The sequence below is a fragment of the Cydia amplana genome, chromosome 6, assembly GCF_948474715.1.
Source record: "Cydia amplana chromosome 6, ilCydAmpl1.1, whole genome shotgun sequence".
Classification (NCBI taxonomy): domain Eukaryota; kingdom Metazoa; phylum Arthropoda; class Insecta; order Lepidoptera; family Tortricidae; genus Cydia; species Cydia amplana.
The window spans coordinates 8,753,778-8,769,502 of record NC_086074.1 but is presented as its reverse complement, the minus strand read 5'-3'; the positions used below and the strand labels follow the sequence as shown (position 1 = coordinate 8,769,502).

The 15,725-nt window shown below is 39.6% G+C and overlaps 2 protein-coding genes across 2 annotated transcripts in view; both read right to left on the bottom strand.

The window, feature by feature from the left end:
• The window catches only part of LOC134648850 (rotatin-like), a 45,604-nt gene that overhangs the window by 5,104 nt on the left and 24,775 nt on the right, over positions 1 to 15,725 (bottom strand). The window contains exons 23-29 of the mRNA XM_063503431.1: positions 9,676 to 9,784; positions 8,515 to 8,740; positions 7,990 to 8,156; positions 7,116 to 7,283; positions 6,292 to 6,552; positions 2,471 to 2,649; positions 499 to 700 (exon numbers count right to left, since the gene is read on the bottom strand). Coding sequence (XP_063359501.1) covers positions 499 to 700; positions 2,471 to 2,649; positions 6,292 to 6,552; positions 7,116 to 7,283; positions 7,990 to 8,156; positions 8,515 to 8,740; positions 9,676 to 9,784 — 1,312 coding nt within the window. The remainder of the gene's footprint in view (positions 1 to 498; positions 701 to 2,470; positions 2,650 to 6,291; positions 6,553 to 7,115; positions 7,284 to 7,989; positions 8,157 to 8,514; positions 8,741 to 9,675; positions 9,785 to 15,725) is intronic.
• LOC134648832 (cytochrome P450 6a2-like) lies at positions 13,016 to 14,921 on the bottom strand. The gene is made up of 2 exons (XM_063503406.1): positions 13,464 to 14,921; positions 13,016 to 13,212 (listed from the first exon to the last, which is right to left on the bottom strand). The coding sequence occupies exons 1-2, from the start codon at positions 14,764 to 14,766 to the stop codon at positions 13,034 to 13,036; spliced, it is 1,482 nt and encodes a 493-aa protein (XP_063359476.1). The 5' UTR covers positions 14,767 to 14,921; the 3' UTR covers positions 13,016 to 13,033.

The following is a 15,725-nucleotide window of genomic DNA, read 5'->3' as shown; positions in this document are numbered from 1 at the left end:
TTATTCGACGGTTTAGTTCCATTTCTTTGTTCTTTAGCTTTTATACCATAAGAGAGCTGACACTCTCCCAATATATTATCCTTCAGATCAGTCGTAAATAAAGGTCAATGACAGATGGACCCGAGCTTCTCTCAGCGGCTCGGCCAACTTACAGCGAACCAAAACCAGAATTGAGCGACAATGCTAGTTGTCTTGCAGTGGCTAAACATTGTCTATAGTTCGTTTTTTAGCATTAGAAAGAACTTGCAAGAAGGTTAGCGATCTTGACATATCTTTTAATTGAAAAACGCTTTTTAAAAATCAAAAACTATTACTTATGAAAGCAGAAGAATATAAATGATCGTATTAGATTCATAATTGTTACATATTTGCCGTAACTTATTTTTAAAATGTGTGTTTTCAATTAAAAGACACATCAAGATTGTTTACCTTATTTCTTATGCTAAAAAACGAGCCGAGAATCCTTCATTGTACAACGGACCTATAAAATGTTCTCACCTTTTGGGCAGTTGTTAGTGAACGTCAACAGTAGATGAACCACGGCTTCCCTTAGCGGCTCGGTCATCATACACCAGGGCCAGAGTCGATTGAGCGACAGCGCTATGTTGTCTTCCGCTAAACTCTCCTTCGCCGGCAGACAATTCGTCATCAGACAACTGATTAGAGTTAGCAGCCAGTACAATGTCCGAAGGGTTGGATTCTGGAATAAGCATTATGTGATGATTAGTGTTCGTTATGACGTATATCTCAGGACGAGCCTTACGTCCACTAAAAATGGTACTAGTTCAACAGTGTCACACACGAATTCGAGTCAATCGTGCAGTCTAACGCAACTAGTTGCAACCAATCGCGCGCCTGATACGACCTCATCAACCAATCGCGTTATATCGATATCACACCGCTGTACTGGCCCCATTCATGCCCCATTCTTATTGCCCTTAGGCCTGAGATATACGTCAATGGTCCGTTAATCAGTCAGGAATTTCGTACCAACGTGTTCAATTGACCGTAGCCAAGATGATAATCGTTTGTCGACAAACGCCAATCGAAAAGTAACAATGTATTGGGATGACAGATATGAACGAAAACTCTCACTTACTAAGCTAGGCCGCCTCGTATCGATCGATAGTAACGATAGAAACAAGTTCTAATTGATCATCTCCACTAATATTATGTTTATGTTGTTCTCTTCTGTTCACCAATTATTGCTATTTGATTTGTTTAGGCGTAATATAGGTATCCCACCACAGTTATGATACGTGTACAATGCTCGGCACACATACACATACACTGTATTTAATAATTAACAAGGTAATTTTCTCAAACATGCAATGAAATGTCGTCGCTCCGGGCGTTATATCAGGCTTCGAAGTATCACGTTTAGGGCGGAGCAACTCCAGAGAACTGTAAAGGAATTTCATACGAAATTGAAGGCCTAGGCCGGGAAGTAATTTTTTTTAAATTCTAATGTAAACATGGGGTCTGTGTCTATGAACAGGCTAAACAGCCGAATTCTATTTTTTTTTTAATATTTTTTGTGTATGAATGGTTATTGGACCAAAATATCCGTGTTAACGCCTGTTATACACGAACGTACTGATATTAAGAATACGAATCTGTATGATTCAATGTGTTGATAAATAAATTTAAAATCTTGTCTATACGTAAGTCACCAGAGACTATAGACAATATTTAAAATCCTCTGCATTTATTTTATTTATTGAAATTGAGATTCTTATTATCAGGGTGTGTATAATGGCCCTAATAGGGTCTATTCGAACACTACACACGCGAAATACGGACGACTTCCGTAAAAAAAAGTCATTATGGCAGGATTGGAAGGAAAATTAAAAAACTTTTGTCGTGTAGCTATTGGTGGTTGATATTTATCATTTGTTTTTTTGAATGGTGAATTTTTTTATTTCATTGCGTATGTTTGAGAAAAGCACTATACATGCCTAGCCGTGAAAAGGTCTTGCCGGCTTCGTATCACTATCCGGCCTCCCTACGGTCGGCCGTCTATACCTACTCACCCGGCAAGCCCTTTTTTCCCGGCGTCTGCAGTAATGTACTATTACATATATGTGTGAAGGAATGGCACGGCACGGACCTAGCCTTTAACAAAGTTCACTTGGCACTTACTTACACTAAGGGTGGTATATTCCAACTGTCCAATTTCTTTGTCCAATGTAATTGCGTCTCACTCTCTCATTAAGCAAAATGTGAGACAAAATACACATTGGACAGATGGAATACCACCCTAATAAATACGTAGGTATTTGTTGCAAAGGCGAGTATTGGTACGATACTTAGAACGATTAAAAATAAACGGTCTGAAAGAGATCCTGTAAAGAGATAAATTCGTCTTTGTACGAAAACCCATTTTCATCTTGCTGTATTTCATTTTCTGTACACTAAACTGAGTTCCAGGTTTACTACAACAACAAAAGTTGTATATCTTACTACATACATTATTCGCATTCCTGATAACTTCAACAGGCTGCCCTAACATAGACAGTCTGTCTCGCACTGCCTGTAGCGTGGCTAGCAGGGTCCGCGGGAACTGTCGGTGCACGCTGTATAGTCTGCCGCGAGCGCTCACTGACAGCACGGACGCAAGGCACGAGCAGACACGGCACCAGCGTTCATCTGGAAAAACAAACCTTATAGGCTGGTTTTAGTGTCACGCGGACCGTCCGTGCGGATTGCCAAATTGTATGAGAAAGCTGTCTGCGCGGACGGCCGTGCGCGCGGATCACTCTAAAACGCTCCCTGAACTTAATACATATTGGTCCAGTGCGGAGCGAACCGCACGGACGCGGACGGTCCGCGTGACACTAAAGCCAGCCATAAGCAGACATAGGTAGCCGTGGGGCTAATTTTCTTGACAGGTAGGGACTTCCTATATCGATAAACTTAATTATCGATGCTCGTTCTATATACTAGTGATCACTCAAAGGTTTGCTTGTAAAAATATGTTTTTATTAAAAGTGTAATAATCAAATAAAATAATAACTCAATTCGCTTTAATTGATAATCAATCAATAAAGAGGTTGAGATAATATTAACTGTTTTATAGGTATTACGCCCTACCTTTATCACTACATAGTATAAAACAAAGTCGCTTCCCGCTGTCTATCTGTCTGTATGCTTAGACCTTTAAAACTACGCAACGGATTTTGATGCGGTTTTTTTTTATAGATAGAGTGATTCAAGAGGAAGGTTTCTGGTTTATGTATAATTTGTTAACCCGTGCGAAGCCGGAGCAGGTCGCTAGTATAATATATAATATAATATGCCTCTTCATCTATGTAAGATGTTTTAAGCAGCATCCTGATGACGACACTTGCGTTCGTGGCTAAATATATAGTCCTATGCGAGAAAGGATCCCGCGACCACACACGCGGCAGGTGTATGCTCCCCCAGGTGGGCGGGGGTTTGAGGCCTGCTCATGACGTCTCATGGCGTCTCACCTTTATATAACCTAGCGATTATTCAAAATATGGACTAGGTATTTCTTGAATATCAATAGAAAAGATAGGCTATAAATGACAAAGGAAAACGATGAGTGTCCCTCTTATTTACCTAAAGACCTTCATCGTTTTTTTTACGATAACGGTACAAAAACAAAGCAGCTTGACCAGATTTATCTAATCTGTAACTATTTACCTTTGAATGGAATTAATCAACAAATGGAATGCAATTCGTTTTATCATTTGAGCGGAACACTATTTAGTTTGCTCCGTATCTTATCTAATTAATAAATAAAGTTTCAAGTAACAAGTTAAATTTTAACTGCAGCAGTATTACAAACAGTATTGACGAACATATTTCGCAATGATATGTTTTTTGCCGATGAATTTACATACTAACACATACTAAGTACCATCGCCTACACTGTTAACTGACACTTCGTAAACCTTATTACAAAAGGCATAAGGTCCACCGATGGACAGTTAAGAGTGTTGCTGTGTGTACTAGGACTAGGTGTAAGATAAATCGTTGTAACACGAGATTTGCAAAAATGCTTTGAATCATTGAAATTTTAACAGCTTAAGGGGCCCATTGATTAACAGTCCGCCGGACGATATCGGCCTGTCAGTTAGAACAAAAAGTTGACAGCTCCGAACAACTGACAGGCCGATATCGTTCGGCGGACTGGTAATCAGTGGGGGGTTTAGACAGATCCGAACGGCGGTGAGATGCGATGTGTATATAAGTACAGACTACAATGAGAATAAAAGAAGTGCTTATCTATCTAATCTTATACCTTTAAACAAGCAATTCTTGTATATTTATTATTTATTTATATACCAATATATGATAGATAGATAGATAGATAGATAAATCATTTATTTGACAGCTGCAATGACACACAATATAAATTTACACACAATCATCATAACAGAAGAAAAGGAAAAAAAAAAAACAAAATAATTATTACACTAACAAAGAAAATAACATAGTCATTTCTATACAGGTACAAAAGTAAAATTTAATAAAAGTAGGTAGGTACAAACTGTGTGCGTTGCAGCAGGACAAAAGGGTCACGGCTCAGTGATACGCTTCGCTCTTTCGAGCAAAGCACTGATTTTCTGCCGGGACCCAGGTCACAACAAAGAATATATTCACGAAGAAGTATTTACGTACGTCGGAAACAATCGTACAGTGTGAGTATTTGTGCATGTCGTGTGATAATTTTTGATAAAATACTTAGATAAGAGGTAAAAATTCGTAAAAAAAATTGACCCGTATGTACTGTGTGTAAGCCCCACCATGTTATATCCTAAAATCTGCAACCAAATAGCCGAATGGAATCCCAGCGGTTTGCTTTTCAAGAAGAATTTTTTTAAAGTGATTTTTAAATGTTTTTTTTTTATTTATTTAAGCTGTCTTAAAGGCGGAGGGATATCATTCCAGCATTTGGTCGCGAGATAACGGAAACAACCGGTAAAGGCAATCGTCCTATGAGGGTGTACTTCTAAAATGCAACGTCGAGTAGATCTTGTGGCGTGTCGGTTGTGAAAAGAAGAAATATTTATTTTAGAATAAAGATATTCGGGTGACTTGCAATTTATAACGCCAAAGAGAAGACAAGCAAGATGTAAATATCTACGTGATGCCATATTCAGAGCCGAGGATTTGTTCAAAAACGGTGTGATATGGCTCCGTGGAGGAACTTTGTAGCAATATCGATAACACGCGTTTTTAACTCGTTGTATTAATCGACGAGTTTTTTGTTGCAGACGAGGCCCGTACACCAGATCGCCGTAGTTTAACTTAGACAATATGAGCGATTCGCATAATGTCAAGCGAACTTTTTCATCTAGAAGGTTTCTTACTTGATACAATACTTTCAATCTACAGAAACATGATTTGGCTAGCTCTGCTATGTGCTTTTCAAACCTTAACTGGTTGTCTATTATTATACCCAGGTTTCTGGCCTCCTCTACTCGCTCTATTAATGAGCCTCTAATATTTAGTTGAGGGCTACCATCTAAGATTCGAGAAATTGGAGTTTTACTACCCAAAATCATAAACTTTGACTTATTAGGGTTTAGCAACAGACTGTTTTGTTCAGCCCAAGCGGAGATACTTTCGAGGTCTTCATTAATTTTATTAATTGAATCAGTAAAGTCACAAGGACGGGCCGAGTAGTACATCTGAACATCATCCGCATACAAGTGATATTGACAATGCTTATATAATAAAAAGTAAGGGTCCGAGAATGGAGCCTTGTGGGACTCCGCGATTTAGGGGTCTAGAGTCAGACACCAACAAAGTGCCATCGTTTTTTTATATATTATATCATATATTTATTTATATTATTATTTTTATTTTTATTTCGGGGATCACGGAAACGGCTCTAACGATTTCGATGAAATTTACTATATGGGGGTTTTCGGGGGCGAAATATTGATGTAGGAAATCGATATCTGGGAAAACGCGCAATTTTGAGTTTTTATGTTTTCCGAGCAAAGCTCGGTCTCCCAGATATTATGTATTAATCGTTGATACTGACTGCTTACACTGCCATTTCAAAAAAAAAACACTCTCTTCGCTACTACTAAACTGTATCCACACTCTCTTTTTCCTCGCGTTGTCCCGGCATTTTGGCGACGGCTCATGAGAGCCTGGGGTCCGCTTGGCAATCCCAGGAATTGACGTAGGCACTAGTTTTTACGAAAGCGACTGCCCTTCCAACCCAGAGGGTAAACTAGGCCTTATTGGGATTAGTCCGGTTTCCTCACGATGTTTACCTTCACAAACACAAAACTAAAAAATCCTTACCTTGGCTAGATTCATGCACGTTCCCTTGCAGAGCCATATTCTGGTGAATCTGCATCAGGGACCGGCACAGCTCCTCGACTAAATACTCCGGCCGACAATCCTTCGCGTCGCCAGCGCTGAGGTCCCGATTATCGAAGCGAAGCGCTTTCATGTTCTCCATTAGTTGTATGCAGGATTCGTCTTGTGTCTTGTCAGGGTGTTTGCGGTTTGCGGCTGATTGTGAGAGTTGGGTGAGACAGAATAGGGCTGCATCTTGGAAATCTGAAAGCATAAATTTACATTGTTGGCCTAATGTTGGTACTTGTAAAATAATAAGCAAGCAAGGTGTGTGGGCGACGGAAAATTATCATTACTAAAAAGCGAGTGGAAAAAGATGGCCATTCTATAGTAATAAATAAATAAACATTATAGTAGTATTGCCGAATTGATCGATTTACCCGTAATTATACATTAAATTCACGCTCAGAGAAGAAAATTCAGACCATACGGAAAATGTTGTTCGTACATCATGAAACTTTTAAACCATCAAGGGAATTTTTTAGATTAAGTATTACCAGACTGGATGACATCATAGTACCGAATAGAGGTACAGTTACCACACGGGATCGTTCCGCCATTTAGGGTCCTGGCTAAATTAGTTATTTCATACTTACCTTATGGAATGTCCAATTTAGCTAGAACCCTAAATGGCGTAACAATCACGGAGCGCGTGACTGTACATGTGACATCGTAAAACACACATAGAAACGATGCAATTGTTCAAGTATTTCACAGAACATTTATCAATGAACAGGAAAATGTACATAGGATTAGTAGTTTATTACCGGTGACATCACTTTCCAAGCACTGCAGTAATAAACTGAAGAACGATGCTGACGGTTCGGTCCGCAGCCGCGTCCAGACGGAATCACCGGTCGATCGGTCTGGCAGCAGAGAGCCTAGGAGAAGCAACGCTTGAGTTCGTGATGCAAGTGCGCCGTAGTTCAATTCGTCTGAAATTGAGATATTTTCCTATTGTACTTAACTGTCAAATATATTTTTAACTTTAGAACAGTCGCGGTTATACATATACGTGGTTAGATTATGTAAAGTTTCGCAGTAGCAGCGGTAGCAGTAACAGTACGTCAATAAAGTAATAACAATAAAATTGTGATGTCACAACTGTTAACAATTTGTTGATTGATAACCAATAATGTCTTATAGCTGATAGCAGATAAAATGAGTCCAGAAAAAGATTATCCTAACGTTAATACTGGCTCAATCATAATAAATACTTAAGTAAGGTGTGCGTGAGCTTATCGGGGTTTTCGGGTAGTAAAAACGCCCTAAATGGTACTACTTAATTATTATACAAATCGTACTATAGTCCAAGTTCATAAGTTCCGTCATTACGATATGTAAACAATGTCAGGGCCAAGCGATCGTCGACGCGCGACACGTTCCGCTTCGGTCTTGGTCGAATGGTCGTTGTCCAAACGACAGGACCAGGAAACAATAAACATAAACACCCAAGCGCCTTGCAGCCAAACATACCATCTAAGGGGGTAAGAGTCACCATCAGGTTGTGCAAGCATCCCTTAGTATTAGTACCGCGCTGCAGCGACTAACGCACGACAACTCCCATTGCGGGCCTTGATCGTTGTCCAAATAAACAACAGTACCAATAAACAAACACCCATACCCAAACCTTGAACTTACCATCGTCCAATGGTGTGAGTGTCATCATTAGATTGTGTAAGCAATCCTTAGTAGCGGCCAGGGACGCGCGCACGCATTTATACGGCGCGGCGGCGACCAGCGCGCAGCACGAGGCGGCGCGGACGCGGTTGTTGTCCAACGGAGAACTACGAGACCAGGAGGCGCATCTGAAATTATAAATTGCAATTTAATAAGTGAGTTTTAAGCTCAGAAGCAGGCCCATCTGAAATTATAAATTGCAATTTAATAAGTGATTTCCAAGCCCAGAAGCTATGCGGCCAGAGCGCGGTGCGGTGCGTTCCACCGATATTCAACGACACACCGACTTTAACACATTTCTAATAACAAGTTTAATCTATGTTAAAAAAACATTACCATAATATATTGTAGTAATTAATTACCTACTATGAACTCATTGTTGAGTTTTGCGGGACTACGACTATATTTAAGAGTAACTCTGTATTTTATTAAATAAATAATAATAAATAAGCGAAGTTTCTGTAAGGTCATAGGACTCTGTAATACCTGAACAGCAGTCGATACAGCCCCTGCTCGTTCCAAGCCTGCACCGGGCATCGTTTGAATGCCGCGACGTTGTGCAAGACATCGGCGAGTGCAGCCACTAGCGACGCTGTCGGTGCGCGGCGTATTTGCGCGCCGATTGACGGCGATATACGCACATCTGCGCATTTCTCAGCGCGCACTTCGAGTTCTGAACGACGCTCGAGTAGGGACAGTGGAACGTTAGGTTCTGAAATTTTTTTGTTATTATTTTGATATTCTAGTACCTAGGAGGCCGTTTCTGATTTAATAATTTGTTATTGATGTGATGTCATAAGGTATTTTACCAGCTAATGCGATATACATAGATGGCTAATCACACGGCTCTGACTGCATTTGCACGCGCACACCAATCAGCGTAGGCGATCGTCTGAGGCGTATCAAAACAAGATCAAAATCTAAGCAAATCATTAAATCAAAATCGGCCTTCTGGTATATGTAGTGTATACCTATAATTTCGCTGTTTGCATATAGGTACTATAATAAGTTATGAGCATGTTTATTATAGATTTATACGTATAATATTTACCAATCATGCGAACGATCATAACTGGCCATTGTTCTTTACATGAATATAAAACGTGCTACTTACAAGTACTTACACTGTACTAGGTTGCTTGAGATGCATATCATTCGGAATTGCATCAGCTCTAATAAATCTTGCAAAGTAGTAGCTGATCAAGAAAGGTCCTGATATGCATTATTCATCAAAATGCATCAATTGTTGAAATATTTATCAGAAAAAACCGTTCGTTTATTATATTTTACATTCGAAGGTAAATTTGGATCCGTCATTTTGGCCTGTGCAAAATGTGTGTCGAATATTGTCATTTAGCAAAATTTAAGTTTTTCCCCTACTGTCCATAAAACTTAAAATGCATGAACTAGTCAATAATAAAAAAGAACATGTCTTTATCATGTACTTATTTATATATACCACTACCGACAAGCATGATGCATTTACAACTTGTGCTTGCTTTCTCATCTCATTATTTCAATCTCAGTATTGCAGTATCGGTCATATCATATCTAATCTCATATTTAAGTGTTAATTTAATACAGTTGTTGTTTTGATAAATACGCATAAATCTAAATTCACACTCGTAAAACCACCACGACACTTACCTATTTGGTTCTGGTATTTTGTTTCATTGCAAAACTCGACGAATATTTCAATACAAGTTTCCAAAAAGTTGTATTCTTGAAGCTGTTGTAAGATTTCACTCTCCAACACCTGAAATGTAAAGGCATTTTGTTTTGACTTTTCTAACTCTACTATTATTATGTACAATTCTAAATTATTATTTAACATTGACGTATAACTCAGGACTGGCCTTACGGCCATTAAGAATGGAGCATGAATAGGGCCAGTACAGCGGTGTGACACCGCTACAACGCGATTGGTTGATGAGTTCGCATCACGCGCGCGATTGGTCGCAACTAGCTGCGTTAGACTGCACGATTGACTCGAATTCGTGTGTGACACCGCTGAACTAGTCCCATGTTTAGTGCACGCCAGGCTCGTCCTGAGATATACGTCAATGTTATTTCATTAAATTAGGAACTGGCCAACAACAATCGACGCACCGATTACCGTAACTCGACAGAGAAACATTTAAGTCAATATGATTCCATGAAACGTACATTAATAGACATATAAGTAGGTAAGGTGAAGTGTGGACCGGGACAAGTGGCGTACTAGAAGAGAGGCCTATGCTCAGCAGCGGCTGATAAAGCGCTGATATGATGATGATGACGGTGTTGTGTGATAAAGCACTATTAACCCTTAAATACATGATTTTTTCGTTTTGCCCGAAATTAATATATATATCACATAATTGTTTGCCGTTTCTAGGAAAAATAGTAAAAAAAAATATATCATCGATTTTCACTGGGAAATCAGTGTTAAAAGTTGCATAGTCTAAATCATATTTTTGGAAATATATAGCTATTAGTAAGGGGTATAGGAAAAATCTTAACTGCCAACAGAAAGGTACACTATTATTACTTATTACTAGGTACCTATGATAAAATTTTTAAATATAAAATAATTACAAACCCCGAAAAATCTGCCCAAAATCACATACTAAAAATCATCAACTTCCAGGTTTTTCCAAGTTTTCCGACATTTCGTCTATAAACAAATGTAACTTTTATAAATTAAAATACTGCGTAAATTTATGTAATAATTCGGAAAATTTATTAGTTTTACTATTGAAATAATATACAAGAACAAATAGAATTTGTTTAATAATGCATAACATTTGATGTTTATGTTGTGTGTATAAATGCATCACTATGCATTTAAGGGTTAAACTATGTGGTATTTTACTTGAATATTCGATTCTAACAGACTTCTTGCACATTCAGCACATTAAGGCAGTTTATAAGAATATTTGAAATGCATATTTCCTTTGTCACCAGATGCAGGGCCGGATTAACCCTAAGTCAGAGTAGGCAACTGCCTATGGGCCCCGCCTCGGCTAGGGGGCCCCGCCTCGGCTAGGGGGCCCCGGCGGCCCCGCGCGCGCCAAAAACAATATTTGTTTCATATGGCCAAAATTCATAAATATTGTTTTTATGGTACCTAAGTATTTATGGTAATGTATGTATGGTAAGTATGGTACCTAATGACCAATATCCGTTTCTCAGATACACAATCATTAGATGATTATATAAATTAAGTTATTTTATAGATTTAAAGTCTGTATTATCGAACTCGATTTTCAGGCTCCCGTCCCCGCCTAATACCTCATCAATGGAACTTCGGCCCTCCGAGTAACTCTTACTTAACACATATTATTGTCGAGTAACATTTGACGATTGGTTCGTATCAGAGCGCTGCTTTCTTACAGTTCGACCTTCGGCGTCGCTTTTTAACAAATATAAACATTGATTTCAGAAGCTTGACCTTTTGCCTCGCATGAAAGCTCACCTCGCTGGTTATAAGTACGCTTCGGGCTTGTTCAGTAATGTGGAGATTGCTGAGCTCGACCTTCAGCCTCACTTTTTACCTCCATTTTTGGTTTGTCTTCCAAATCTCCTCTTCTTCAGCTTAGCCTTTGACCTCGCTGCGCCAAGCTCGGCCTGCCGTCTCGCTTTTTAATACAATAGACATTGGTTGGCGTCTGTGCTCTAGCTGAGCTTATCCTGAACCACGGTTTTGACCTCGCATGAAAGCTCGGCTCACTGGGGAACTTCGGATTTTTAGGCCCGGCCCGGCCTTTTTAACACGCTTTCACATTTTTTTTCACAAAAAATTTCGCGCTCGCTGCGCTCGCGTTTTTTTGCTGCTTTTCTGGTTGACCCTGTACCTACATGCTAGCTTAACTGGTGAATGAATAGTCATTTAAACCTATGGAATATCTATATTATTACGTTAATTTTAATCATGTGGCTCGGCGTATGGTCTTATGGTCGGACAATCGCTGTTCAGCCTCGCACAATATTTAACTACCTATTGAGAAAAAAAGGGCTCTCCCCACACTTGACGCAAAAAGGAATCGGCAAAAACTGATAGAAAAAAGCTTTATGTCCACGCAATAAGAGTGAAAAAGACATCGCTCGGCATATTCGGATCGGCTCAACCGACACCTGAAGGTTGAAATTAAAACCACAAACTTACTTCCCTGTACTGAAAAACTGAACATTATGTATGCAGAATTGACTGTAAGGGCCTAAGGGGGCCCCGAGCATTGCACTGCCTAGGGGCCCCGACATGCTTAATCCGGCCCTGACCAGATGTCCCAGTTACAAGTGGATATGGCTACCAGGGAAAGGTCAATCGGAATCAAAGTACATCTTTCTCGGTTACACATTTACTTTTCAAATTAAGCAACGGATTTTTTTCAGAAATGTACGTATTAGTAAGTAAATATATTAATGTAATTAAACTAGTTGTTTGTATTCGTTATATGGATACCTATGGATTTCTTATTGTCTGAAATTGTATTTATTTTAATTTTATATCATATCAAAGCTTAGGTTATAGAAAAACAAGAAACGTTATTTTATTAATCGAAATATTTTTTGACACAGGGTGGTGACATAACATACTTACATAGAATTACATTTATATAATCCATTTACATTATATTTAAATATAAACAATATGAAAGCAAGTAATAACATATAAAAACTTAAGTACATAATTAATAAACAGGTAAATCATACTATTCATAACTACAAACTATGACAATAGTTGCATTTTCTAACCAGTCCCTCTCATCCTATCAATATAGGTAAGTTATACAAATAAATACATTAGCATTTCACTCGGAAACGAGATTCACGACGATGCTCTTTTCTACAATATCGTGCGGGAGAGCAATGAATGATTCATCTTTACTAAATATCTGGTTTTACTCGCTGGTAAAACCCACCTTATTACTTTTAGTACGCATTTCACACATTATAGAGAAATATTACTTATGTTAAAGTTATCACTAAACTATAACACATAACTAAACTATCAGACTTAATATTAGGCGGTATTTGTTTCTAAAGTCTTGAATTCAAGATATATGCTGCCCTTGTTTTTTAGCATGAAACTCCTGGGGTCGTATTCAATACGTGGAGTAGTTCGCGCGCTCGGCGACACCTCCAGCTTGCTCAGCATGGCCGCGAGCCCCGCCACCACCGCCAGGTAAGCGAAACGACCCCCTGCAATACGTGTTTACAGTAAATAGCAAATAAACGAGATATTAATCAAAATAGTTCAAAGTCCAACTCTAAGATTGATTACCTATCAAGATATCGAGAGCACCGAGACGCAATGTTTACGGTCAATTTTAAAACAATTATGAGAATGACAGATTACTTTCAAAAAATATCTAAGCATGAACAAAGGATGTTTGTATAAAAAATGAATTATCACAGCATGACAGCGGCGTCATTGAAACAATGATGCTTACCTGGGCAACTTCTCGGACCGCCTCCAAAAGCATAAATGGCAGGTGGATTGGGATCGTTAAATCGTTCTGGATCAAACTTTTCAGGGTCCGGGAAACAGCGGGCATCACGTTGCAAACACTGGATAGGGATAAGCACTGAGTTTCTGAGCTGAAATTTCAAGTCTGTGCCAGAGAGCACACAAGGTGAGGTGCAGAGGCGAGTGACCATCGGCGTCGGCGGGTGCAGGCGCAGCGTCTCAGTAACCGCTTGAGCAGTAAATTTCATAGCGGTTACCGCCTCAAAATTTAAACCGCCGTGTCTTTCCATACATTCCTTTATCTCATCCCTGACCCGATCCTGTAGATCTTTGTCTTTAGCCAACTGATACAAACAAAACGATAATGTAGTTGCAGAAGCCTCCAGCCCCGCCAACATGAATATAAAAGAATTAGAAGTAATTAGGGCATCCGTCATTTCAAACTGTTTTTCAGTCTCTTGTACATTCAGCATCAATTGTAGAAAATCACATCTTTGGGCGCCGGAACGTCTCTCTTCGAGCACCTGGCTTATAGTCGACGTGAAAAACGCTTCGACGTCTGGAGAGTAAGTCCTCAAATTCAGCAGTTTGAACAATCTGGGGAAAAACGTCCGACAGTAGCGTTTCAGAATGGTGGCACGGTCTACTTTAAACATTTTCTTTGACATTTTTAAGAAGGGAGATTCAGGATTTTTCAGCGATCCGGGGTCGACACCGAACGCGCAACTTCCTATGATATCGGTCGTATAGCGACACATCACTTCAGGGACCTCGAACTCTCCAAGGGAATTAATCAAGACATTCCTGAGGTTCTGGGCACACTCCGCTATAAGCGGGAACATCCCTTTCATTTTTGCTGAAGAGAACGTTGGACTAATAATTTGCCGCATCGCCTTCCACTCTGCACCGCTCATATTGAACACATTTCTTAGTAGAGGCTCCCGCCTGGTATCCGTTGACGATGCTATCCGGTCACTAAAGCTAGAAAAATCTGTTGAAAATATAGTCTTCGCTATATCCATATCCAGTACCATCAGCGTCGGCCGGCGGGCTTGGAAAATGCCGACATACTTTTCGTTTTTGTACTTCTCATAGAAATATTCTAACATCTTTGCATAGCTGCGTCGGGATGTCAGAGTAGCGCCGAAGTTCCCGAAAATAGGACACGGTTCTTCGTAAAGTACTTTCCTTTGAAGCCAGTATTTTCTTCCATTTGAAGCGTAATGAAAAACCGCAAGCAGAACAATAAGCGATAACAAAACCACTAAAAGAACACTGAGCCACATTGTGCACTGATTTTATCTGATTCAATTCTTTGTTTGAAAATTAAATGCAGATAATAGCATGCCGGCGTTTCGAACGTGAGTAAACAAATGCAGGGCGCGACGGCGTGGCCTGCGGGCGCGGGTCGGTGCTCGAGTGAGCGAAGCGTGGAATGGCCAACAGCTAGATAAGCCCTACGGAGCGCGAGCGCCGGTAGAGTACATTATATAGTGAGTAGTACATCTTCAAACAACAAAATTCACACGGACCGCAAGCAATAATCTAGTGGCGATCAATGCTACAAGCATACAGCTATCTGGTTTCCCAGAGTATAGCTATTGTTTTTACCGTTGCAAAAGAATTCCTAAATCTTCGGATATAGGTAGATTACTGTCTCTAGTTCCAATACTTTGTTGCCGGCAAGCCCGCTCAAGGCCGCGAATGTTGACGTACCGCGCCCGTGACTTGCATATACTACATCTTAACTTGTTCGCTACGCGGACCATTTGATTGTATTCTGGAATAAATGGCTCCTATAATCACCATCGCATTAAGTATGCATTACGTTTGCCGGGCCTCGCTTAATTTGTACGATTGCCATTCTCAACGACGAAATCTTGCCAAAATATTTATCGGATAGGTACGTGCGTGCAATAATAATTACTGACGTAGGCTAGTTTTTTGTTTTCTACTTTTAAACCACATCCGGAGTTATATGTTTCAGGGCGATAAACTTTGGGTAGTTTCGCAGCACTGTACATACATTATTTTGTACCCATTCTATGAAACTGCAAGTCATTGGGCGCAAAATGTATTGGTTTAAAAAAGTTGAGGGAAACACCTACACATGAATTGAGGGAAATTAAAAACAAATATGTACCTTATATTTAAATGTATATACCCTGAAGTGGGTACTTTAGAATTGTTAGCTTTATTGTTCATCTGAGCTGTGTCAAATACCTAACTCAAACAACAACGCAGT